Here is a 24811-nt window from a genome sequence, read left to right on the forward strand (position 1 = left end):
GCGGGGCGGAGGGGTCGGAGGGGAGCAGCGGCCGCCCCAGGTGGCCCCGTGTGCTCCTTGGCCGCAACATGGCGGGCAGGAGTTTCCTTCGCGGTCGTGGTGTCCTCGCCTGCGCGGCTGCACGCCGGGCACCCTGCTTGAGACTTTCATCCAGCGGCTGGGGGAGAGCGGCGCGGACCCAGGTTTGCGCGGGGCGACGAATCCCCATCATACCGCACTTTCGTGTGGCAGTGCCTGGTGTGCGTACCCCCGCGGCGCCGCCCCATCCCGGCCCTTCACCTTCCAGCTGTAGAGGAGCCGGGGGCGAGGGGCGCCGCGGCAGCGCAGCCTCGCCGGCGGCGAGAGCCCTGCCGGGGCCCGGGCGGCGGCGGGGGCTTTCCCGGGGGACCGCTTCCTGCCTCCTGTGAGCGCGGGGCGGCGGCGGCCACGGGGGCCCTCCTGTGGACCGCTGCCGCCGGGCCTCGGCTGCCTCCCCACAGCTCCGCCGCTGTCGGCCCGAGGCAGCGGCGAGCGGTGGGGATACGCCTTCCCCTTCTGGGAGTGGGTGAGGAAGTTCGTGCGCTGCGGGTTGGAGACACAAAGGTCTGCATTGCAAGTGGGGCTTCCTGCCTCCCTGCCTTTCCGCTGCGGGCGGAGCGGGGCGCGGGGCGCGGGGGGGGGCGCGGGGGGCCGGGCGCGGGGGGGGCGGCCGGGCGGGGTGGGGGGGCCGACTCGAGGGTGAACAAACCGAGCGTGGCCGGGGAGCGGCTGGAAAGGGAAGGTGCCACTTTCCCGACCTACTCTTGAGAGGTTAGAGGAGAGCGGGGTAGAAAGGGTTGCGGGTCGGCCTATAAGCAGAGGAAACTTTTCAGAGAGGAAAGGCTGCTTTTCTCTCAGTGCTGCCGCGTGTGTGAGCAAAGCCGTGCTAGGGTAGGAAGCGGCCTTCGCGAGCTTGTTGAGTGGGTTTTAGAATTGCGTACGGAGTCGTTTAGTTGAACTTTTCTTTACATAAAAGGAAATGGAGGCCTCAAGAAAACGAGCGTTAGTTCCCTGGAGGTTAGAGCCTGCGCGAGCACGTATCCACGAACGCGTGTCTACAAACTTGGATCTAGGAGCGCGTATTTACGGGCACAGTGACCTGAAGGCCTTGGAGTCTGGGTTGCTGAGGGAGCCAGGGGGAGTAGTGTAGGGTGTTTCCTGGGAATGAAAACCAGGATCAAAAGGGCAGACATTAAAAAGACTTCCTTAAAGTCGTAGGTTTACGTTACTACGTGTGAACACCTCGTGGTACACTTGAAGAGTCTTTCTTTTTGGGTATGGCACTTGGGAATCACTAATACTGCTTAGACAGCTGATGTCTAGGGCTGTGTGTCTTGCCTGTCTTTTTATTTAAAAGATATGTTGTGGTTTATGGAAGAGTTGGTGAAAAAAGCTAATTTTCTTTTTTCTTTGTTTCTTCAGTTATCTAGTCAGAATGAAGTCATCACAAGAGTTGTGCAGAGACTATGTGAAAAAGGAAAGAAGAATGTCCTTGCATATGGATACTCCTTAGTGGATGAAAATAGTTCTCCTTTCCAAATCATACCATTATCAAATATATGCAGCTACTTGTCCAATACCAGCACAGAAACTCTTCGTATCAGCGGCCTCTGGGAAACACTGTTGAGCAGGATAGGGGATGATGTGATGATGTATTTATTAGAACACTGTGCAATCTTTATGCTGGTTCCCCCTAGTAATTGTTACCAAGTTTGTGGGCAACCAATTTATGAACTTATTTCACAAAATGTAGACTCATTCCCAGTATTTGTTAAACAGAGAGTCTCAAAGCATAAGTGTAATAGCTTGCTTGACTATGTGCAGAAAAGACTAAGTTTTCATAGAAAGTATCTTTCAAAGTCACATAGGTGGCAATGCAGACAAAGACTTGAAGATAATGTCTCCAGCATGGGAAATAAAAAAAATAGCAACATACGAAGCTTAGTGTCCAGTTACCAGTATTCTGCAAAAGATGTTTCGAAAGCAAGCAAACAGATCAGAGTGGTCACTGAACATCTGGAAAAAACAAATAGCTACAGTTTATGTTTGTCATCTACAGCACCATCTCTAAAAAGGAAGCTTCACAGGGAACAGCTTGAAATTCCAGCTAAGAGAGCAAAAGTAGAGGAGAAAGTGAGAGACGAAAAGGCTTGTAAGCTTACTCCTCATGTAAACCAAAGTAGTTCCAAGAGGTATGAAACTGGGTATGTAGCATCACATCCTGAAAGCCTCATTAAAAATAACCACATTTCTCAAAGAAGTAACGGTGCTATGTCTGGTCCTTCTTTAGTTCACACATCTCATGACAGGAAGAAGTTTGTGGCAGGTGAAAGCTTTCTTCTGCAAGGAGTTCAGAGTAACAAACCTTTGAAGTCCAGTATTGAAATGCAAGCAGAATCCCATAGGAAAGGAGTAGAGATGCATATGTGTGAACCTCAGGTGAATTCTGTACAAATCAAGCCCGTGGAGGGTAATTCTTCAAAATGCAGAAAGCAGGAAAGTCCCCTGCATAATTTGGCAAAGAAGTTACCAAATAGACTCCTGCGTTCTGCTGTATACATTGACAGGAAGTCTCTTCTGTATTCTCAGAGGAGTTTCCAAGAATGTTTTCCTAAATCATTTTCTCTGAATCGTTTGCAGGGCTGTCAGGCAGGTGGAAGAAGGCTTATAGAAACTATATTCTTAAGCCGAAATCTGTTGGAGCAAAGGCGTAACCAAAGTCTGCCACATCGCCGCTGGAGAAAGAAGAGGTTGCCCAAACGCTACTGGCAAATGAGACCTATATTTCAGAAACTGTTAAAGAACCATGGAAAGTGTCCTTACTTAGCTCTCTTGAAAAAAAATTGCCCTGTTCGGATATCTGAAAGTGGGAGAAAAACCAATCTGCCTCGTCAGGCAGAGGTTCGTGAGCCAGCAGAACAGTTTGGGAAGGAGCCTACTAAATGTGTGACAAGCAGCAAATGTGAATCTGGTCACAGTGTTGTATCAGGCAACTTACGTGCCCCTCTTGCAAAATCTGTATGTGGAGAGTTGCAGAGTGAGAAGCAAAACCCAGGAGAGGTGTGTGATTCAGCCCTCAGGGAGCTCCTCAAGCAGCACAGCAGCCACTGGCAGGGGTACATGTTTGTGAGGGAATGCATGGAGCATGTTATCCCTGCTGAGCTTTGGGGTTCAAACCATAACAAGTGCCGGTTCCTAAAAAATGTGAAAGCATTCATTTCCAGGGGGAAGTTTGCTAAGCTTTCGTTGCAGGAGTTGATGTGGAAGATGAGAGTGAATGACTGCATGTGGCTTCGTCTAGGCAAAGGTACTTATTATAGTAAAGAACTAAGTGGCGGGGCTGTCACATGACTGGTATTCGTGTTTAAGGTGGGAAGGGGAGGATATTGAATCTGGAGTCAGCATTCCTGAGTTCATTGATAATAACCATTGCTGAGAGCAAACCTAATAATGTTTTAACTGATGGTGGAAGCATGCTTAAGCCTGTTTTCCTTCCAAAACTTGTTTGCATTCATGCTTTTTGTGTTTAATAGAATGATGTCCTCATAAACATGAATTCAGAACCTGGGCCAAACAAAAAGCAAACCAAAACTCCTTCCCATCCACTCCTACCATCCAAATTGCAGTAACTGAAGTATGACCTAAGCATGTAAGGAAAAAATGCAGTCTGCCTGTTTGTCACCGTAAGCCTTCATAAAGAACTGAAAGCAGATCAAGACACTTGCAGTGGCATGTGTTTATCTGCTATGGGAGGGAAAAACCAGGGTTTTTTTACCCCCTTGCATCAGCCCCGTGAGAAAGATGTGAGTATGGGACCCATGCAATACAGGGGTTGCCCAGCATAGAATCACAGAATGATTTGGGTTGGCAGGGACCTTAAAGATCATCTCGTTCTAACTCCCCTGCTGTGGGCAGGGACACAGTCCACTAGACCAGGTTGCTTAGAACCCCATCCAACCTGGCTTTAAACACTTCTAGCAATGGGATGTCCACAGCTTCTCTGGACAACCTGTTCCAGTGCTTCATCACTCTCAGAATGGAGAATTTCTTCTTAACATCTAATCTAAACCTACTCTCTTTCAGTTTAAAACCATTGCCCTGTATTGTATCACTACACGCCCTTGTAAAAAGGTCTGTCACCTTCTAGAGCCCTTCTCTAGGATCAAGAGACCCTTAATGAGCACTGCTTCAGGCTGTGTGCTTGGTGGTGCAGAAGTCACCTCACTGAGTGGTTCCTGGCTAAAAGCTTTCATGAGGGCAACAGATGAGTGCTCCAAATTCTGTGTGAATCCATTTCTGTTTAGTCCTCTTTTCAGGTGACAGGTAAATCTTGCTTCCCTCAGGTTTGTTCTTCAGACACTATGCTAAGATTTAAATCTAGGCTGAAGCTGTGGTTCTGTCATTGATTGCTGTAGGATCTAATGCGTATTTTCGTTTTTCTGTGCTTCTGTTCTCCATCTATAAAATGTGGATTGCACTTCCTTAACTAGTATGTTTGCAGTATTTATTCTTAGCTGGTATTGTACTTGGATCCTACAGTAATGTGAGCTGAAAATGGTATTCCTTTGTTAAAAGGTGTAGTAAGTGCTGAAATTACTACAGGTTCTTTGTAGTGTCAGAGGGAGATTTAAAAGTGATGTTTGAGAACTGATGTCAAAAGTAGGGGAGGTTACACTTTCAAAAGAAACTTAAATCTTGGAAATATGTTGTTTCTTGCTTTAGAAACTATAGTTCAAAAACATGCCTTTCAAAATGCTAAATATTGAAAAGGAGTTAAATATTTTTAAAGGTTTTATTCTAAAATATACGCTTGGTTCATAGTCATTTGGAACATCTTATCTTTAAAAAATGTAACACCCTCTTGTTCTCTGGCTGTATTCCAGGTAAAGCAACACATAAGCTTGATTTTAATTTTCGTGAAAGTACTCCATTGTGATTGGAGTTTAAACACGCATTTACTTTGCTGCACTGGAGGTGGGGTTTTTTTCCTCCAAATGCTGTAGTAGTGGTTTCTTGTCAGATCCCTGAATTGTAGTCATCATTTACATCTGTTGTCAGGAACTTAGAAAACAAATGATCTAGTTCCAGAAGAGCTGTGAGTTCCAGAACAGCATCCTGATTTAATTTGTGTATTACCAGGGCACATTGCAACTCTTCAGTTAAAGAGTTTTCTAACAGTCATTGGACTTTTTCATTGGTGTTACTTGGCTTCTGTTGAAGTGAACACTCTTTATGGTAGTTGTTTCTTAGGTGCTGTAAATACATGAAAATGTCTCTGCCCTGAAGCACACAAAAACTAAACAAGGTAGAGAACTGGAAATTTATTTCCATTTTATAAGTTTCACTGTTAAGCTTCAGCTCTGTTATGTCAAAATTAAGCTGTTTTTAACTCATTCGTGCCATAATCATGATTTGTGCTATGCAGCTAAACTAGTGTTTCTGTACAGTTTCTTTAAATGTCCTGTTGTCTTTTGCTAAATTCTACTGTTTAAATTTAATTAGAAAAATTATGATTGGAAGTTGGCAAAAAAATCATTATTGTAGCCCAGGGTTTTATTCCGTGCTTATCCATATTTAGACATCATTACAGATCTATGTGGCCTTAAATTTGACAGTAGTTAGGAATGTTCTGTGTTCATAATTATTCCCCCATCTACATATTGCAAGTGCACATGGACTTGGGGTGATTTGAATTTTTGGGGTTTTTTCTTTTACTGCAGCAATAGGTTTTATATAGGATGTCTGAAATAAAGCCTAACCCTGAAATTAATTTTCAGGGAATTGGGAAATCTGAATATCATTCTCATCCCCAAGCCATCCCAGTTTAATTTTGTTCTTTTTTTACAGTGTACCTAAGTATTTTCAACCCTTTGCTTCCTTTCTTAAAAAAAAGTTTAATGTTGTAGTGGATTTGTTTCTTTTTATTTTACCTTTCCTTTCACAATAATCTTGCCATTGTGCATTAATGGTCTTGCCCAGTCAATGCTGGGGGAAGAAAGTAAGTCTTTGGACTACTAACGGCATGTGTTTGTATCCTCTGTGTACGTTTGTCACTGCAGATTAGTTTCTGTGTTTTACTTTAAGCTTGAGTCAGTCACGTTAATGCCGGTGCAGATTTGGAGTGGCAGCTTGCTTCTTTTCTTTCAGCTGACCTCAAGCTAAGGAAATAATGTTGTGGGGGGGTTTTTTGTGTGATCTGTTTCTTTGCTCATACAAATAGTTGATAGTTACTATAACTACCTTTGAATTGTTTATTGAAGGTGATCACTTTGTTCCTGCCGACGAACATTGTTTCCGTGAAGAACTTTTGGCCAAATTCCTGTACTGGCTGATGGATACGTATGTTGTTGGGTTGCTCAGATCATTTTTCTATATCACCGAGACCATGTTCCAGAAAAACATGCTTTTCTACTACCGAAAGTTTATTTGGGGCAAGTTGCAGAACATTGGAATTAGGTAACACAAGAAAACTAATTAAAATTCATGGAATATGTAGAAATACTGTGTTTTGTCGTGTAAAGTTATATTTCTGCTTTAATTTGTTGCCCATTTATCCTCCTTTTATTTGCTTAACTTCCCAAAAGAAAATTCAACCTGCCATTGTAGCATGCAGAGTTTGTAATTTCAGAAATATTTTGTGGGGGAAAACTGATGCAAATTTAAAATTCTTAGGTAGGAGAAACCTTTGCAATAATAAAATCCATTATGAAGAGGTTTTTGTTTTTTGATAAGTAAATTTCTTACACCTTTTAGCAGTGTGTGAAGCATAGTGATAGAATCCCCAGAGTATCCTTGTGGAAGTTCATTTTAAAAATACTCAATTTGCTTCAAGTGCCTTAATTTAAAAACAAGAAAACCAAACATCTGCTAAAATCCTGTAATACTCTACTAATAAAATTCAGACAGTAGCCTTGTGGGTTTAGAAGTGGGTTTTTTTAAAGGGATTTTAGAAGCCACAGCTTCTTTTTTAGTGCAGCTGTGGAATTCCATGCTGGTTTTTGGTATTAAAAATGCATGCATGAATTTAAGTTAGGGCATTATTTAAGGTAAATTTTTAAGCAATTAAGTGAGAAAACAGGAAATACCTGAAGGCAATTTTAACGAACAGTATTGTGCACCCATCTATACTGTTCACATCTTTCAGGTTTTCATTATAAAATGTTGGTGTCTGAGAGAGCTTTGGAACTGAAAAATGAGCATATTCGATATCTTGTGTTTTACTGGCTGTTCTTTATGGTGAACCTTTTGCTTTCGCAGTGATCTGTTGGTCTACAATGTTATATGTGTGATTTTTCCCCTTCTGCCCCACCACTCCCTGATTTCAACATTGATATCTCCAGTGCAGCTCTTTGCATATATGTTTGCACATAATGGGGCCTCGATCTTGTTTGCAGTTGTAGCACAGATGATGCACTTTAAATAGTAGTAGTAGAATGTAATTTTCGGTCCCACACATTCTGTTTGTCTTGTCTTCAAACTAACAGCCTTAGTGTTGCAATTAGTGTTTTATGCAGTTGTAATGTACTTAAGGGCTACTTTTTGTCATGAAGTACGATCGAGCAATTTTTACATAATAGAGATACTGCTGGTTTTACTGGGGTATGTGATTTAAAGAAAACAAGTAACTTGGAGTTTGGGTCTTTTGTCCCTCTTCCCTGTTTCCCAGAAAAACCCAAGGTGCTTTTCACTCAAAAGACTCTAATCTAGGCTCGTCTTCTTCCTTCTGATTTCCTCCCTATATATTTTCCCACCATAAAGGAAGCCCCTTCTCACCTTTGGCTCGGGAGGTCCCTGAACTGCAGATTATTGGAAGCTTGAGAAACATTCCAAGGAAGTGCTGCTGTGTGCTTGCCAAAGGCGTGTTCTAAGAACGGAATGTTTGCTGTTGGCTACAGGATACGTAGTTTATAAGGACTTTTAGTCTGATCCCAACAGCTACTCTTAAGCTTTGCTGACTAGGGCTTTCAGCACTGCTTTTTACAGTTTGTAGTGCAATGTGAAGTCTGCCAGTGGTCCAGTTTACTGCATTCATACACATGGTCAGCTGCCTACTTCACATGGGAGGAGAGAAATTGGGGGTTACAGATATTGGGAAACAAGTGTTTATGGCTGCCTTGGCCATTTTGAGGCTGTCCAAGCACTGTCCTCTCTTAACCAGCCAGTGTTTTCAGGCGCTGTTGGTGAATCAGTGCCAAAGGCTGTTGAGCTGCTTCCGTCTTTCCTGGAGGAGGAGTATCTGGTGGCCATTAGTTGTTCACTAATGGCTGTTCTGTGATTGTTCTGGTTCTCCTCAGCTGGAGCTGCTCAAAGCAGTTGTTCTGAGCTGGTTTGCAGGAAGGCATTTGTAGCTACTAATTCCTTTCCATTTCTTCTGCATCTTCCTTTGAAAAAAGAGAATAGATGGAACAAGCATGGGCTGAGTGGACCTGGATCTTACTTGTGAGCTTACCCTTGCACTGCATTGTCATTAGGGAGTAAATCCTTGTCCTGAAGGACTGTCCATATGAGTAGATCATCCTGTGCAGAATCCCTCTCAAGGATACAGGCTGTGGTTCTGACAGGGGACCTGGATCTCCATGTTTGCCTTGCTGCATTGATGGTGTGAGTGTGCAGGTCACTGCACACAAACAACTTTGTGTTGATTTTTGAAGCTATACCAAACTTCATACCCCAAATTAAGAACAGTATTTACTAAGAAAAAAATATTTCATGATACGTTGCTTCAAGTTCCATGGCCTGCAGAATGTAAAGTTATGTTTTAAAAATAGTGAGCGCAGTGCTGTGGTTACAGCACATGTTTTAATGCTCATGCCCTCCCTGCCTGTGCCATATACAGTGGCTGCTGAGGATTAAAAATGCTGTAGAAATTCTGAATCTCACCCGTGAGACTGCAGTGAGATGTCAAAAGACAGCAGGACCATCCATTCAGCTGCTTCCAAGTTCCCGTGCTTAACAGCACTGTGAGTGTGCCAGTGAGAGCACGGTTCAGTGCCTGCTGGATTAGCACACAGTCAAAATCATTAGCAATGCTATAGATGCCATGAAATAAACAATGAGTGTTGCTGAAGGCAAAATTACATGCAATTCTACAGCTGGCCAGAGGTAGTAGTGAAAATCTGCCAATAACTGGTCTTTGTTTTCAGTTTCAAAGGATGTCTCTATTTTTTTTATATAGTGATTGAGGTTGATTGTGATTTTTTTTCCCCTCCCATCTTGAATGTGAGCTAAAGAGGGATGGAGATTTGATAATTCAGTTTTTTCTATTGAACTGGAGTCACTTGATTTGTCTTGGTGATCTACCTAATACTATAGTAGAGGATGAAGTTTTACGTGGTCAGGAAATAATGTAATTCTACAAAAAATAGTGATCTCTATCTGTGGAAAAGCAGATAGGTCCTTTCTGCTTTACTTTGGGCAGCATCTGTACCAGGAATTTAATTCCAAAGTCGGAATAGAAATCCTCAAAACTCTTTCTCAGTAATAGCTCAGCTTGCCTGCCTTGGGTTGTATACCTCAGATCCCAACAATCCCAAGCAGCTGGATCGTTAGCTTGTGTGTGAGTTGTGCTGGCATACAAAGGCATACAGACGTATACAAAGTATTTGTGTGCCTCTTGTACCTGCATCCTTGCCTTCTTGGGTGTCTCCCAGTGCATGCTTACCAGGTTTCCATCATCCACCAACTGCCTTTTGTGGTAGTGTGGCCTCCTTTTGCTAACCATCCCAGTGAGGGATGTGAAAAGTCTTCATGCAAGTTTAGATTCACGTTCCTTCTTTTGCAGGGACTTGAATTGCCTAGGTTCACTTCACAGCAGAGGACCATAACCAGTAGACTGTAGGGCTTTTTACCATGGCATATTTTGCCATTCTGAACAATACAAGCAGTGCAGGAGATTGATCCAGGTCTTTTATGTTGCAAGTGGGGTACTTTAATGCTGCATCTAAAGTAAAAACAAGGGCTTTTGCTCCACCTCCTTCTCCTGACTCATTGTATGGAAAGTATTGATTTGGGCTAAGCTACACTGAACTGTAAATCCTGAGGGGGTGTCTGAGGGGGAAACACATTTCCCAGTAAGATGAACTTACAAAACTCAGAACTGTGACTTGGGAGCCTCTGGGTTTTCGTTATTTTCTGCTGTTCACTTCAGCTGACAACTGCACATCAGGTCAGTCCTGGATACCTAAATGCCCTTATGTTGTGTATGTATCTTATCATCTCAGTTAATTATAACTTTTAATAAGTAGTAGGTCCCCTAACTGTTGGGAGTGGAACAGCTCATTACAGTGTGTAAGTCTTTCCTTGGAGCTTTCCTAGCATAGTTTTCAGAAGGTTCTGTTCAACTTTGTTAATGTCTTTCAAACTTCTGAAACCATCAGAAATATACGGCATCCTGCTTCTTGCGTAAAACATTTGTCATAATGTTCAAATGTACTCTGCTAATCTGTGCTTAAATTTTAATTTGTGTTAATTAAGTGAGGATTTTATTGGCATCAAGCAGAAATGTGTACTCCCTTCTTATTGTATTACATTGTCATTAAGATACTGTGAAATTTTTCTGAAACTTGGGTTTCCATGTCACTTTCTGCAGAGGTTAGTATTTGTATTATCTTAGAAAAATATTTGGCATCAGTTATCATAAAGATATTACATGCTTTAACTTACTGCCTTTCCCACTGCTTACACTAAGGGTGTATTTGTATTTCAGAAACCATTTTGCCAGAGTACGTCTACGACCTTTATCTTCAAAGGAGATGGAAGCTGTCCGTCAAAAAAAATTTGTTCTTATGGCATCAAAGCTCCGGTTTATTCCCAAACTAAATGGGTTAAGACCCATAGTAAAAGTGAAAGGTGTTGTTGAAGCACAAGCATTCAGCAGGGAAAGCAGAGAAAAGAAGGTTTTTATTTTCATTATTGTTTTATGTGTATTTGTTGTAGGCAGCTAATAAACTGAGTAAGGATTTTTGTTACAGTAAACTAGTTTTGATGTGGTGAACTGAAACATTCTAATCAGAATGACTGAATTGATCTGTTACAACTTAAATTCTCCCTTCCCAATGCTTAATTACCATTAGCCTTCAGATCCAGAATCACATACTGCTGTTTGCAAGCCTGTCTTATGGAAATGAGCCTAACAGAATGGCATGGCTTGTCAAGTAATCCCATTTTGTTTGGGATGGATGAGTCTGGCCTGTTAGGATTTACCTGAATACTGATTGTGCATGTTGATTGACTAGTTGTCTGTGGAGCCAGATCAGTCCAGGGAGCTGAACAGTGATGAACCGGGTGTGTTACAGGAGGTCTAAGAGGGGCAAGGAAGCTGGATCGAGCACAGAAGGGAGATAGGAAGGAAACTGAGAATAACTCCAGTGTGGGAGCAGAGACAGAACATGCAGTGCACAGTATAATCTATGTAATCTTTGCTATCGTACCTGTATAAAGTACCTCTAGAGGCTCAGCATAAAGTTAGCATAAAATCTCAGGGCGCGTGTTCTTTTTGCTAGTCTTGTTGCAGTCGTTACCTCCAGCAGAGAGAATGAATGATATTTAAGGAATTACCTTCAAATCAGTGGCAGTTTTATTTGGTGGTGTTCACCTGTTTCTCTCTGTAACTGTTGATTTCCAAGAGTCAAGTACAGAAACAAAAACATTTTCCATAGGATTTAATTGTACCAAAAAAAAAAATTCTCTAAGGCTGTTTTATGACTTCCAAGTAGTTGCTGCAGTGATATTCAGGCTTTCTGAAAGCTTCTGTTGACCAAAATAATATAGTAAATACATAAATTTAATCTCAAACTTCATCTAAACATGAAATCTCTGTATTTCACAGAATTTAATATGTTCCAACATAAATTGAGGTGATTCTCTTTGGTCTCTTTAGATGCATCATTACAACACTCAACTAAAAAATCTATTTAGTGTGTTAAACTATGAACGGACTATAAACACCAGTTTTTTAGGCTCTTCTGTGTTCGGGAAAGATGATATCTACAAGACATGGAAGCAGTTTGTTATGAAGGTTCTTGAATCTGGTGGTGAAATTCCTCATTTCTACTGTGTAAAGGTATGTATTTTTAATTACATATTCACACTAGCTTTTCAAAACCATCTTTTGCAGATACTTTTATAACTGTAACAGCTGTGATCTGACTGCATAATTATTTCTTTTTCAAAATAAACTTTTGTGCATACCTAACACATACTCGGGTTGGTTTTCTGGTGTGGGTGGTTGGTTGCATTTTGTGGATGGGTGTCCCTGCAGTAGTGCTTCCTATCCTTGGATATTTTTGTGTCCATCTCTCTGTGATGTAGAAGCTCTTGCTTCTGTACATGCACTGGATTTTTGAAGTTACGTTTATACATTGGGTATAAAAATGGGACAAAGATAAAAGCTCAGATACACTTTTTGAACCATCATTCCAAATGAAAACCAGAAAAATTTGCTATGTGCATTTGGATAAATTCAGTGTCTTTTAAAAAATTGGTCTGTTCTATCTCAGTATCATTAGTTTCTGTTGAAAATGAACACTTCTAGTGTTTTTTTCCAACACGTTCCTTCTTCCACTTTGGAAAAGTGAGTGCTTCTCATATCCTACTATTTGAAGGATTTTCTTCTTCACACTTTTCAGTTATCAGGCAATATTTTGTTATCAGTTATCAGTTATCAGTTATCAGTTATCAGGCAATATTCAGTTATCAGGCAATATTTTGTGTTTGAGCTCAATTCATAGCTTTGAGTTGGGGCAATGTATACAGATGTATGTAAATTACACATTTATTTATATTATATGGGATGACTGTTGTGTCTCATATGTTAGTTGGCGTACTACCCTTTCAGTGATTGTCTCATTATCTTTCAAACCAAAGGATCATGTCATTGACATAATACGCAGGTTACTAAGATTGTTGCTTCTTTAGAAGAGTTTCGTTTTTGACTTTGACAAATGCAAGCAGAGGTAGTATTGCAATATGAGGTTTAGGAAAGGTAAAATATGTAGGTTTGCAGCTTTCCAAAAGCCTAAGATGTCATGATCATATAGCAAGGAAAGTTTCTTCAAATATTTAAACATATAAAAATATGAGAAATTAATTTAAATGATTGAGGGTTCAGTGCAACTGCATATGGTGTCATCTTCTGAATTGTGCTAAAACTGATAGTTTGGATATCCCTTATAAAGGAATGCTCATCGATGAGTGGGGAAGAATTTTTCAGATAAGCAATGAGGTTTTGTTTTGTCACAAATTTGGACTGAATAATGCAGTAATTTCACTCCTATGTGATTTATATTTTGGCCTTGCTTATATACTTTTTTTTATGCTACCACAATATTTGCAGCTATACTGATGAATACATAATGGAAGATATTTCTTGTATTTCAGGCTGATGTGTCCAGGGCTTATGATAGCATTCCTCATGATAAACTTGTGGAAGTGATTTCGCGGATCTTAAAGCCTGAGAAAAGAACTGTCTACTGCATACGGCGCTATGCTGTGATTATGATTACCACAAGTGGAAAAGCCAGGAGGCTCTATAGGAGACATGTATGACTTGCTGATTTCTTCCGTTTGCTGTAAATATATTTTGGTCCAAGGAAAGATTTTATCTGTAGCTGGTTTTAGCTTTTTATAGTTGCAATTTGAATACTTCATAAACCCTTTTTTTTAATAGTGTTTGATATTTTCCAGAGGTAGAAAAGCTTCTTTTTTCTCTGTACTTTTTAAAGTTTTTACTCACTCGTAGTAAGAATAAAGATAAATGTGTTGTGGAAATAGGGGTTTATGAGAGAGACATTTCATTTTAACAGTAGCAGAATCGTTGTTTTAAAATAACTGGCCCTTTGACCTTCACTGAATAAAAAAGTCTATGATTGAATTTTCTATTGCTTTTGTTGTTTATTTCTTCACAATTTATGCAAATATGCAGGTTTCTACTTTCAAGGATTTTAAGCCAGACATGAAGCATTTTGTGTCCCATCTTCAGGAGACTACCTCATTGCAAAATGCAATAGTAGTTGAGCAGGTAAGTATTGTGGGACTTCTTTTCAACTGGAAAAGAAAGCTACAGAAGAATTAGAGAAGATTGGGATTTTTGATTGAATGTACATATTATGTAGTGACACCACTTCTAGTTACCCAACACCTTCTGTAGAAAGACTTTTGTCATCTCTTCTGTGATGTTTATAAAACAGGCTCTCAGTGTTCAGTGGGAGGAGTGCACCAGGCAATAAATCTGACAAAATGTCCTTCTAGACTTTTCCCAGATTTTCTCACTGTTGTCTCAAACTTTCATTTTAACCAGTGTTTTCTTTTTCCTAACTTCATTGTTTCTTGTAAGAGTTTTCAAGTGAGAAATTAACTATCTAATAAAGAAGGACTTCAACACTTGCTGTCTCCAAAACATGAGAGTGAGAAAAATGTATTATAAGCCAAGTAGCTAAGAATGTGGCATCTTGAATAGCAAACTTCGCAGAATAGAAAGATAACTTTTTTTTAAGAGCTTATTTTATGCCTCATCAGAGAGCTTATTTTAAAGATTACCTACCAAGGTTGATAAGAATTAATTCTTCTTTAGAGCATTTAATGCAACACAAAATAAGAAACTCTTACAGTTTTTTATTTAAAGAGATTCCTCACTTTCAATGAAATAAAGTATAGTTAAAAATTACCTGTATTTTATATTTACGCCAACTGAGACTTTGTTGTAAGAAGCAAGCATCCTTCTGTTTTAATTTTTGGGATGCCAGTGTTTGTTCCCAAGACTTCCTTCTGTGCAAGGAGCATGACAGAGAAAGGCATAGATGTAGGTGATATGCTCAGTTTCTTAATGCGTTTTATTGCTTGGAATCCCGGTGTCCTATAGTAATAACATCATACAAGATTACCTGAGGAGCAGATGACCAAAAAGGTATTTCCTAACAGGCTAATAATTCCCCTTTAAATTTTTCTTTTCTAAACCTGCCAGTGGAAAATGACAAGGTTGACATAAGGTAATTTCTGACATACGAGTAAAATGATCTTGTGCATCTGTGGACGTAGGAGTAGAATATACAGTGTGACTGGTGTACAATTCCAGGATCCTACAAAAAGCAGAAAACCTAATGAGTACATGGATGAAAATGAAAACTAGCTGGATCTCTGATGATGTATAAGTACATTTTGTTTTGTTCTTTTTTCCAGTGTACATTTGATTTAGATAACTGTGCTAGATATTGTGTGAACAGCAGCATTCTATTTCAAAGTATTTTACATTTGAAAACAATTTGTGTGTCATTATTTTGAAAGAACAAAGTATTCTGAGAAAAGTATCATGTCAGGCCAGGTGTTCTGTACGGCTCTGTCAGAAGTTGGGTGCATTTGTCTGCTGTCTAATCTATGCAAGTAGGAATTAATTCTGCTTTAGTTTGCATGAAGTCATTGTTAAAGGTATTCAAACTCTTCTAAATGGATTTTTTTTACAGTTTTTAACACAAAAAGCTTCATAAATATTAGGCGGACAGTCATGCATGGAATCATTGGTAATATCTGGCAAAGTAGGTGTTTTGCAGAACTGGTAATGGGTGTATCTAGACTTGGGAAATCTTAACAGAATCCTGACTTAGTCACAACAGTTACAGAAATTGTCCTACAGGACAGAAACTGCCCAAAAGAGCGAGGTCTCATAGATTGTAATAATCCAATATAATATGCCAGCACTTTAAAAAGTGGGTTTAGATGTTATATTCAGTTTCTCCTAAGGCAAAACAAAAAAAGAACACCCAACAAAAAATTAACTTGGTGGATGTGAGCAACTTTTTAGTATGTATATCCAGATCTTGGGTTTAGGGTTTGTTTTTTCATTTACTTAGAGGTTCAAACTGCTATAGTCTACCTTTTTTAAGATTTCTGTGCATCTTCAAAGTTTATACTGTATTTTTAGTTTCAAATCTTGTTTTGTTTTGTCCCATTTCTAGAGCTTAACTTTTAATGAGACAAGTACCAGCATGTTTAATTTTTTTCTTCAAACGATACATAACAACATCCTGGAGATTGGGAACAGGTAAAAAAGAAGTTAGTTTTTCTTTGTATAGCATGCTTGGTTTGTTTGTTTTCTGTTAAGGATACTTTTAATTGGCTCAGGAGACTTTTGATAGCTATTTTTAAAAGATTTTTATTTCATGTTAATTTGAAATTAAGCTCCATAAAAGTGTGAAGAGTTTGGAATCAAATTTATACTGAATAAAATTTCTCTTTCCCACCTGGATGATGTTACCTATACACAGAATGCATTATTTCATAGATATGTAACCTTCTTGATCTAAGACTTTAAGTGTAATTCAAAGGGAAAATACTTAAAAATGTTGGGATCCACAGTGGTGAAAAAAAGCAAGGTACCATCCAATCAAAAGCCTTGTTTAGTCATTTCCCTGTAGTGTAAAATTAAACCTTTTCTGCATGGTTTTCCTATTTGGCAAGTTACAGTAAAAATCAACAGCAATAGCAGTAGGAATTAAAATTTGGCAACTCCAGAATTAAGAATCAGATGTTATAGAGGGTAGTAATGCAGATTTCTTTTTGTGTTGCTTATGTGCTAACGTTTTACCTGTTGGTGGCAAATGTGTACCATGTCTAGAAAGCAAGTACTTACATGATCTTTATTTGTAAATTCAGAGTGAGGTGTATTAGAATGAATAGCTTCTTGCTCTTGAAAAAATACCTTTATTTTAGAATACTTAATCTCAAAGGACTGAGGGAGAGGGAGAAAAGCTTTCAAGCAGGCATACAGAAGAGCATTTATAGGTTTTTCTGGCATTGATGCTTACACTCACTTTGGGAGGATCACAGGAATGCCGATGTGGCATGACTTTAAGAATGACTAACCAACGTCAGTGTGTTTCATGAAAGTTGACTGGTTTTACAGAAAGCACAGTCTGACAAAGCCAGCTTCGCACTTACTTGAGTTCAGTCAAGCTGTAACAAGAAATACTGTTTGTACTGGAACGAGTTTGCACCTTTTAAGTAGCTTATTCTCATTTGTTCAGAAAAAAAAACAAAACTGCGGATAAGTTTAGTGAATGAATAGACTCTTTAACTGATGGTTCTCAAAAAGCTGTCACAGTCAACGTTCACTTGTTGTTTTTGAGAAAAATACTGATTGTTGAGCTGGGTACCTAGGAGGAATCTTTGAATACCATTTGATACATTCATCAAATGTCTGTAAAAAAGTAAAATTCCTGCTAGGAAAATTTGCAGATGACTCAAAACATAGGTAAGATCAGTGCTCAAAAGTAGTATGTGGCTCTGATATCCAGTTGCATAATTTCATTTTGTTCAACTTCACCAAGCCATTCATGTAGTAATGTTGAAATGGACATTATAACATCTCCCTATTTCAAAGAAGTGTTGTGAAAATAATTCCTGTGTGTTTTGTGAGGCATAACCCTTCTGTTGCTGCCAGCACAAGAAAAGGCACAAGTTCTTGGAGGATTTTGTCTTTAGTATCATATCTAGATTTGATACATTACTATTACTCTGTGTGGTCTTATGGGGTGTACACAAGCAACAAAGTAGAAGTATTAATTAACCTCCCTCTGCTATGTCTGTGTGAACTCCTTGAAGCCATGAGAAACAAATCAAAACAAAAATGACAACTGAAAACTTCAGTGAACTTTTCAAGCAGGGCAGCGGGGAGGTTGACTATAATTACAAATAATAAAGGTTAGCATTTCACAGGATGTAGTGATTTTTCCTAACTAGAAGTAATATAGCTTCATTCCTGAGGAGCTAAATGAGGAAATAAATGTGATTTAGAGTGTAGCTGGGATGTATAAAACCAGGTCGTGCTCTATTGGGCTAAGACATCAGAAATTTCTCTAAAATTAAAATGATATTTATTTGTGGGGGGAAAAAAGCACCAAAAGAAACAAACCAAAACCAAAAACCACATGAAAATATTTTCCTTGGCCCGGTCATGCTGTGCAAATATAAAAAAAGATAAATACCTCAGCAAAAATTAAAAATAAATACATTATAGTTTGAAAGATCTACCCAGAGCACTTTGTTTTTTGTACAAGAACACTTCTTTTGAAGCTGTGTGAGATGTAACATAAAGAATTAAAAAGCTCAAAGGAAGGCTGTCTCTGCAGCTGAAGGAGGCATTGTGATTTGAGATCAGCTATAAGATTTCTTTCATTTAATGACAGTTGTCTCCTAGAGTTTGTTAATATGAAAGGAATATGTGTATTAGTTTTTTTTCGTTCTTTAAGCTTCTAGATCCATATGTAGATTCTTAGATGAAAGAACAAACAAATATAAGTGAGGCTAACTGGCAAACGTAGTGTATTTCATATTGAAACATATGTTACACTTGAAATAAAAAATATTTAATGGCTATTGTGATCTTGTTGCATGTCTTGATTTTTTGTTTTCTTTTATTTTTTACTAGGTACTACTTACAGTGCTGTGGAATTCCACAGGGCTCCATTTTGTCAACCTTACTTTGCAGCTTATGCTATGGAGACATGGAAAACAAATTGCTCTGTGGAGTGCAGCAGGATGGGTAGGGATGCTTTGTTCTGTGCTCTGTTCTATGTATACATATGAATATGTAGTATATGCATTAGTAATTTTCTCCGAAGTTTAACTTTCAATTTCAAGAATTTCCAACTCTTCATTAGGAGTGTGGTGCCCACAAACATCTCTGCAGCTTCAGTGAAACTGTGGTTATTTTGTGTGGCAATTTCCCTTTTTGTCATAAGATTAGGAGGAAAAGTGCTGAAAAGAAGCTTTACTGTATCTTTGGTAGGAGAATTATTCCTACAAAGAGAACTGTATTAGGGATGCTGTAGAGAGTCCAACAAGCTGTTTTTGTACATCTAAGAAGTTTATGGTTCTGCCACGCTCATTCCCACATCATCTGTGGTCTTTTGACCTCAAACAAGATGCAATGTTTGTTATAGGCTTTCTGATACTCCCGAGTTCTGCCTGCTGGCTTTCCAATCCACTGTGTGTAAATCTTAACATGGGACACAGCTCTATTGCAGACTTTTTATGAGGGGTGTTGGTTCTTGTTTGAAGGCCTGTGTGATTCTTGGTAAATCTTCTCAGTCTTTGTGCCCTGCATGTGCTTACTTCTTAGGAGCTTGATATAAAAGCTTTACCTCTTTATTATCTCTAAAAATATTGGGGTCCCTTTTCCCTCCATGTGAACTGGAGGTAAAACTGAATCCCAGATCAGGGTATTTAGGCATGAACTAGACCCTGAAACCTATCTGTGTTCAGACATCTCCCTTCATTGCTGCGAATTCCATCCTAAGAAAGAAAAAAGAAACTGAGAATTGTGTAGGAATACTCCAGATAAGTGCATCTGTCTGCTATTTCTTCCTGGGAGGCTCACTGGGCAGTGGAAAATCTCAGAATTTTAAACATATCCCTACAAAACTAGTAGAGTTCTTACAGGCCCTGGGATTCTGTGATGAGTCTGAACAGTTGTCTATTGCTTTCAAAGGATATTGTTTATGAAACTGAAATTATGAAACTGATTTAGAGGAATGCACTCCTTAATGTTGCAGCTGGTTTTATAAAAAACAGATTTTAGAATGCTGCTTAGGTACCTGTTGAATGATTTTGATAATTTTCTTTATCCTTTAAGTCAAAAGAATAATGTGGCTATTGACTTGGGTAGGCAAAGGCACAGCTGATCTGATCATAGTGGTGACAATACTCTTGCTTTGAAGGGGAGACTTTACAAGATCATCTCCAGAGCTTCTGTGATCTGCTAGGCAGGATTTATCAGAAAAATATGGGCATGCTTGGGGTCTTAATTCTGTTGGAAAAAAAAATTCCAGCCTTTATAGTGGTAGATGGCAGTATGTTTTACATCAAGTTATTATATGGTAAACAAAGATAAAGAATTAGAGCCCATCAAGAATCTGGTTTCTTCTTGAAAATACCATATACCTGGTCTTTTACCTCATTTCCTTGTCTTATAGATTAAGATAATGCAAATTCTGCCTTGGAAAAGTGTGCAACTCTGCATCCAGGGGAGCTATTGTGGAATGGCTTGTGTGCTGTAAATTCCTTCATGTTTCATGTAGCCAGTCCCTTTACTTTTTTTTTTTCTAAATTTATATTTAGGAAAGAAACAGAACTGAGAATTTCTTCATAAGTCTGGATTTGGAGATCATATTGGCCTCTACCATCTTGTGAATTAAAATGGGCACATTGTTGCTCTAAAGAGTATGACAAAAATTTGAAAGGATTACATATTAAAAAATCTGATATCAGTTTCTTCTTGATTACAGAGTCCTAATACGTCTCATTGATGACTTTTTGCTGGTTACACCCCATTTATCGCAGGCAAGAACTTTTCTAAGGTATGCTATTAGACAGTCTTTAAAGTAATAAGCATTAACACCTTTTACATAATTCTTTTTAGTCTTTATACATGCTTATGCATATAGGTGTATTTGTTTTATGAGTTAACAGTCAAGGGTCGTTTTGGAGTCCTTACTTAGTGTAAGCTTGTGCTTGGGAAGAATCCTAATAGCTGCATTCTTGATAGCCAGCTTACAATCTGTTGCAGCTCAGATGCTGAAGTTTAAATTAGGGACCTACCTACTGACATTGATGGAGCTTCCAGCAAAAATTAGTAGTACACTAGTAACCAAAGCAGCTGACAGGTGTCTTTTAAGACCAATTTCCCTCAAATTTTGAAGATATCGTATTTATATTCCTAAAATATTTTTATTGAGCAGATGTGCTGCTACTTTCTGTTCCCTGGGAAAGAGTGCAACTTTTGTCTGATCCAATATTGCTAAGAATTTTCTGGTCATTAACATTCCATGATGAGTATCTGAAGATACCAATAGCATGGCAGCATGCAGTTCACACAGAAGTTTTAAACCAGTAATTCTGTAGAGTGCTTCAGAACTACCTTTTCTTTTAAAATTCTTTTAAATTTCTTTAAAATTTCTTTTAAAACCCAAAAGAGGTTCCTGCTTACCGTAGGTAGGAGTGTACAGTCAATCCAAGGAGAGTTCTGCTGATGCCAAAGCCAATGTAATGGATCCAAAGGACAGGTCTTGAAGCTTAGGATCTGCAAAGCAGTCAGTTGCATCATGCTTTTCAATAGTGAGAAAGATGCAGCTGTCTTGTGAACCTGAAATGTGATGGAGGAATCAGTTAAGTACAGATTGAAGTATAAATTGTACGAAATAGTGGACAATGTACTTTTAAGACTTCATTTATCCTCATCTCCTTATCAGAACAGAAAGAAATTTCTAGGGATCTGTGGGTTTGCAGTTCTGGAAATTATAAACTGAACTAAGAGGCAGGGGGTGCCTCAAGCTAATAATCTTTATAGTATGTTTTCAACACAATGTCATTTGCAGTAGCATTGCAGATGTTGTCCTACTTGCCCTTTGAAGTTACCTGCACCTTTGTTCTATATCAACTTCTGCACCATCTGTGTTATTTTCTGTAGAGAAGCAACCTCTTCTGTGAGAGTTTTCCAGAACTGCTTACAGATCCTATGAACTCTATGCCACAAATGGAGTAGTAACAGTTTTGTCTAGTGTAGTATTGCAACATGGGGACTCAGTAAATTAATTATGAGGAGACAGCATTACAACTATGGCACCCCAAGAAGAAGAGCCTACTTCTTCCTCTCACTCTTTAAAAGGACGAAGCCTGCACATAAGTACATTGCCAAGTAAGACAAATTACTGCTTGTCCATGACACCACTAATCCAGTAGGGGTAGATAATCAGCAGGCATTCTGCCAATGAAAACATCCTTAGGGGAAACTTTCTCCACTAAGTTCAAAACCTGTCATCAAATAAATGAGGTTACTGTTATATGGGTTCTCTTTTGTTTTGTTAACTTTCAAAAGCAATAACTCTTATCTGTCTTTTTCCAGTGATTATGATCTCAGTGGTTTCTGTGAGTGTGGTTTATGCAGCTTGTCTCAAATGTTTCATGGCTGAAGTGCTTAATTTACATTAATCTGTGATATTTGCATTAATCTGTGAAATTTCTTCTCCATTATCCTAAAGTTTATTTTATATATGTATTTACCTCTAATATCTTCACTTTTGTTTATTTCTAGCTGTGTTCCTTAACCTAGAGTTAACCTAGAGTAAAGGTTCCCTTTATTCTTTGATTTCTGACTTTTTCTGCTAGATCTTGTTTGCTTTTGTGGGGAGAGTTAGGCTAACTGTTTATGTCTGTTTTAGGACTCTAGCAGCAGGTATTCCTGAGTATGGCTTTTTAATAAACCCAAATAAGACAGTCGTGAATTTTCCTGTTGATGATATCCCAGGATGTCCCAAATTTAAACAGCTGCCAGATTGTCGTTTGATCCCGTGGTGTGGTTTATTATTAGATATACAGACACTTGAGGTTTACTGCGATTACTCCAGGTAAATAGAGTTGTGAACTCCAGTGTCAGCTTTACAGTGTATTGTACATAGTGTAAGAGGCACAAGGGTGTCTTGTGAATGGTGTAATTGAATTAACTGCAAAATATATTTTACAATTCTGATTCTTATACGGTAATCTAAACACTTTATTCTGTTGTACAGCTTGCTATTTTCTTCATTCCACCCTGGTGGAATGTGCATATCATTAACACCATCAAATGTGGCTAACTCACTAGTGATCAGAAGGCATATACCACATGATGGCCTCATGGTTCTGAAAAAGTTTATTCAATCAGCTCAGTTCAGCTTCTGTCACCACTATGCACTGTGTTGCACTTGATGTCATATAACTATATTTATAGTTTTGAAATTATTTTTTTTTGTACCTTCCTAAAAGAAGCAGGAAGTATTATGCTTGAGATAGGGATTGCGATTGCTACAGATTGGGACTAATTTGGTATAGACTGGAGGGACTAGTAATCCTTTCAACATCAGAGGTGTTCCCTTCAGATGGTAGTGTAGGGGAGAGTTAACTTCTTGACTATCTACACAAAACAGCTTGAAGTGGCATAGAACTCAAGACAGGACAATGTATCCTACTAAAAAGCTCTGTAGACCCTTTACATGGACTACTAGAGGTGGCATTAGACATTTGCTAAAGATTGAAAAGAAAGAACTGTTTAAACTCAAGCGTAATATTGCTGCCTTATTGACCATTTTTAGTATAAACAGTGCTTCATGCATTTAAGTGGGAAACTAGGAGGATGTTTTCCACCAACTGAATGGTAAAGTTCTTCAGTAGTCTTCCTAAACAGAAAAGCTTGGTCAGTGTAGGAAAGGAATTTGTATGAGCTGATTTTCCATAGCAAAGGACTAAAACCAGCAGCCAAAGAGATTTATTCACTAGCTGTGTTTCTGAAAGAAACAGTTTATGTTGATAAATGGCATCGGCGCTACTGGTCTTGGAGACACTAATCAGAATCATAAAATCATAGAATTGTTTATGTTGGAAAAGACCTTTAAGATCATCAAATCCAACCATTAACCCAGGACTGCCAAGTCCACCATGGTGTTTGTTACAAGGACTACCTTGCTTTTGATAAGCTTGACTTAAGTAACTGGAACACTGGTATTGTTCCAGCAACTGCGATGGCTTCAAGCCTAAGATCCTGCATTGCATGGATCCTAGATTATAACCTTATTGTCACTGGAGTAATTAATAATGCTCTGGCTAGACTATGTGTTTTAGAGATACATTTTGTTTGTGTTTAAGGTTATTGGTTTGGCTTTTTTTTAGCAGGGTGAGTTATTCAGCCCTGAGGTATTGAAGCTGTTCCTTAGGTAATACCCTTAAAGCCACAGTGTCTAGTCTTTTTCAACACTGAATTTAGTTATGACCATCTTTTAGCTACTGGCTCGTTGATTAGCAGGAATCTCTGTAACGTGGGAAGTTAAATGAGGCTTACTTTACAGAATTTAATATAGTCTATTGACCCATGGAGTTTAACTACTTTTTTTTCTTTTTTTTTTCTAGTTACTCCTATACTTCTATCAGATCAAGTCTTTCCTTCAATTCAAGTAGAACAGCTGGGAAAAACATGAAACACAAACTGATTGCAGTCCTCAAACTGAAATGTCATTGTTTATTTCTTGATTTACAGGTGAGAATATGAAAATGGATGTTTGGAAATATTGTGATTATGGATGAAGAGTATTAAAACTGCTTTGAGTTGTAACATAAAGAGTTTATTTTAAGAGGTAATCCGTATAATTTGGGACTGTTGACATCAACTATATTGTAGGGTCTTCCAGAACTGAGCCTGCTAACTTAGTTGCATAAAAGAAATTTTTGAAGTTTAGCATGAAATGTTTTTTATCTAGATCTTCAACAAGTCCTATTATGACACTAAAATATTCTTAAGGTTCTGTTTCTGTTCTGTTCTAGATCAACAGCCTTAGAACAGTTCTCATTAACATTTACAAGATATTTTTACTTCAGGCTTACAGGTGAGTCACGGTCTTCTGTAGTAACTGTCAATATTTCATTACTCTTTCTTAACACACGGAGGAGCTGTGGATTAGAAAAAAGTGTGTCATATAAATGTGCTGTGTATATATATGTGTAATGTGTGCATTAGTAAATATCTGTAGCAAGTCAAGTTATTCTTGTTTCAACACTTCTTAAGTAAGAGTATTAGATTTAGGATACAGGATTATATTGATGTGTGTGTTGAAGTGATATTTCACTAAGTAGATTTTCAATATCTCTTGGTATTGACAACTGACTCCAAGAAAACCAGTTTGTTTTGCTTCAGGAGTATGACAGGAAGCGTTATTAACCATTTTATATTTAGACCAGTTAAATATTAATCAGTTTATATTTAGAACTTCGTATCTAT

General features: G+C 38.6%; 1 protein-coding gene across 4 annotated transcripts in view; it reads left to right on the plus strand.

The window, feature by feature from the left end:
• Nucleotides 1-819: 819 nt before the first annotated feature.
• Nucleotides 820-24811, plus strand: part of TERT (telomerase reverse transcriptase) — a 29682-nt gene continuing 5690 nt past the window's right edge. The window contains exons 1-12 of one of the 4 annotated variants that reach the window (XM_018070039.2): nt 822-3325; nt 6279-6474; nt 10724-10913; nt 11897-12079; nt 13396-13557; nt 13940-14035; nt 15966-16051; nt 18437-18550; nt 20295-20366; nt 22227-22412; nt 23947-24073; nt 24358-24419. In XM_018070039.2, coding sequence (XP_017925528.2) covers nt 1378-3325; nt 6279-6474; nt 10724-10913; nt 11897-12079; nt 13396-13557; nt 13940-14035; nt 15966-16051; nt 18437-18550; nt 20295-20366; nt 22227-22412; nt 23947-24073; nt 24358-24419 — 3422 coding nt within the window. In that variant the 5' untranslated portion in view covers nt 822-1377. Of the gene's footprint in view, nt 3326-6278; nt 6475-10723; nt 10914-11896; nt 12080-13395; nt 13558-13939; nt 14036-15965; nt 16052-18436; nt 18551-20294; nt 20367-22226; nt 22413-23946; nt 24116-24357; nt 24420-24811 lie in introns of those variants that run through there. The other 3 variants (XM_018070042.2, XM_018070041.2, XM_018070040.2) reach the window with 3 other exon arrangements.

Source organism: Manacus vitellinus, unplaced genomic scaffold, assembly GCF_001715985.3.
Source record: "Manacus vitellinus isolate BGI_N305 unplaced genomic scaffold, ASM171598v3 scaffold_17_pilon, whole genome shotgun sequence".
Lineage (NCBI taxonomy): Eukaryota > Metazoa > Chordata > Aves > Passeriformes > Pipridae > Manacus > Manacus vitellinus.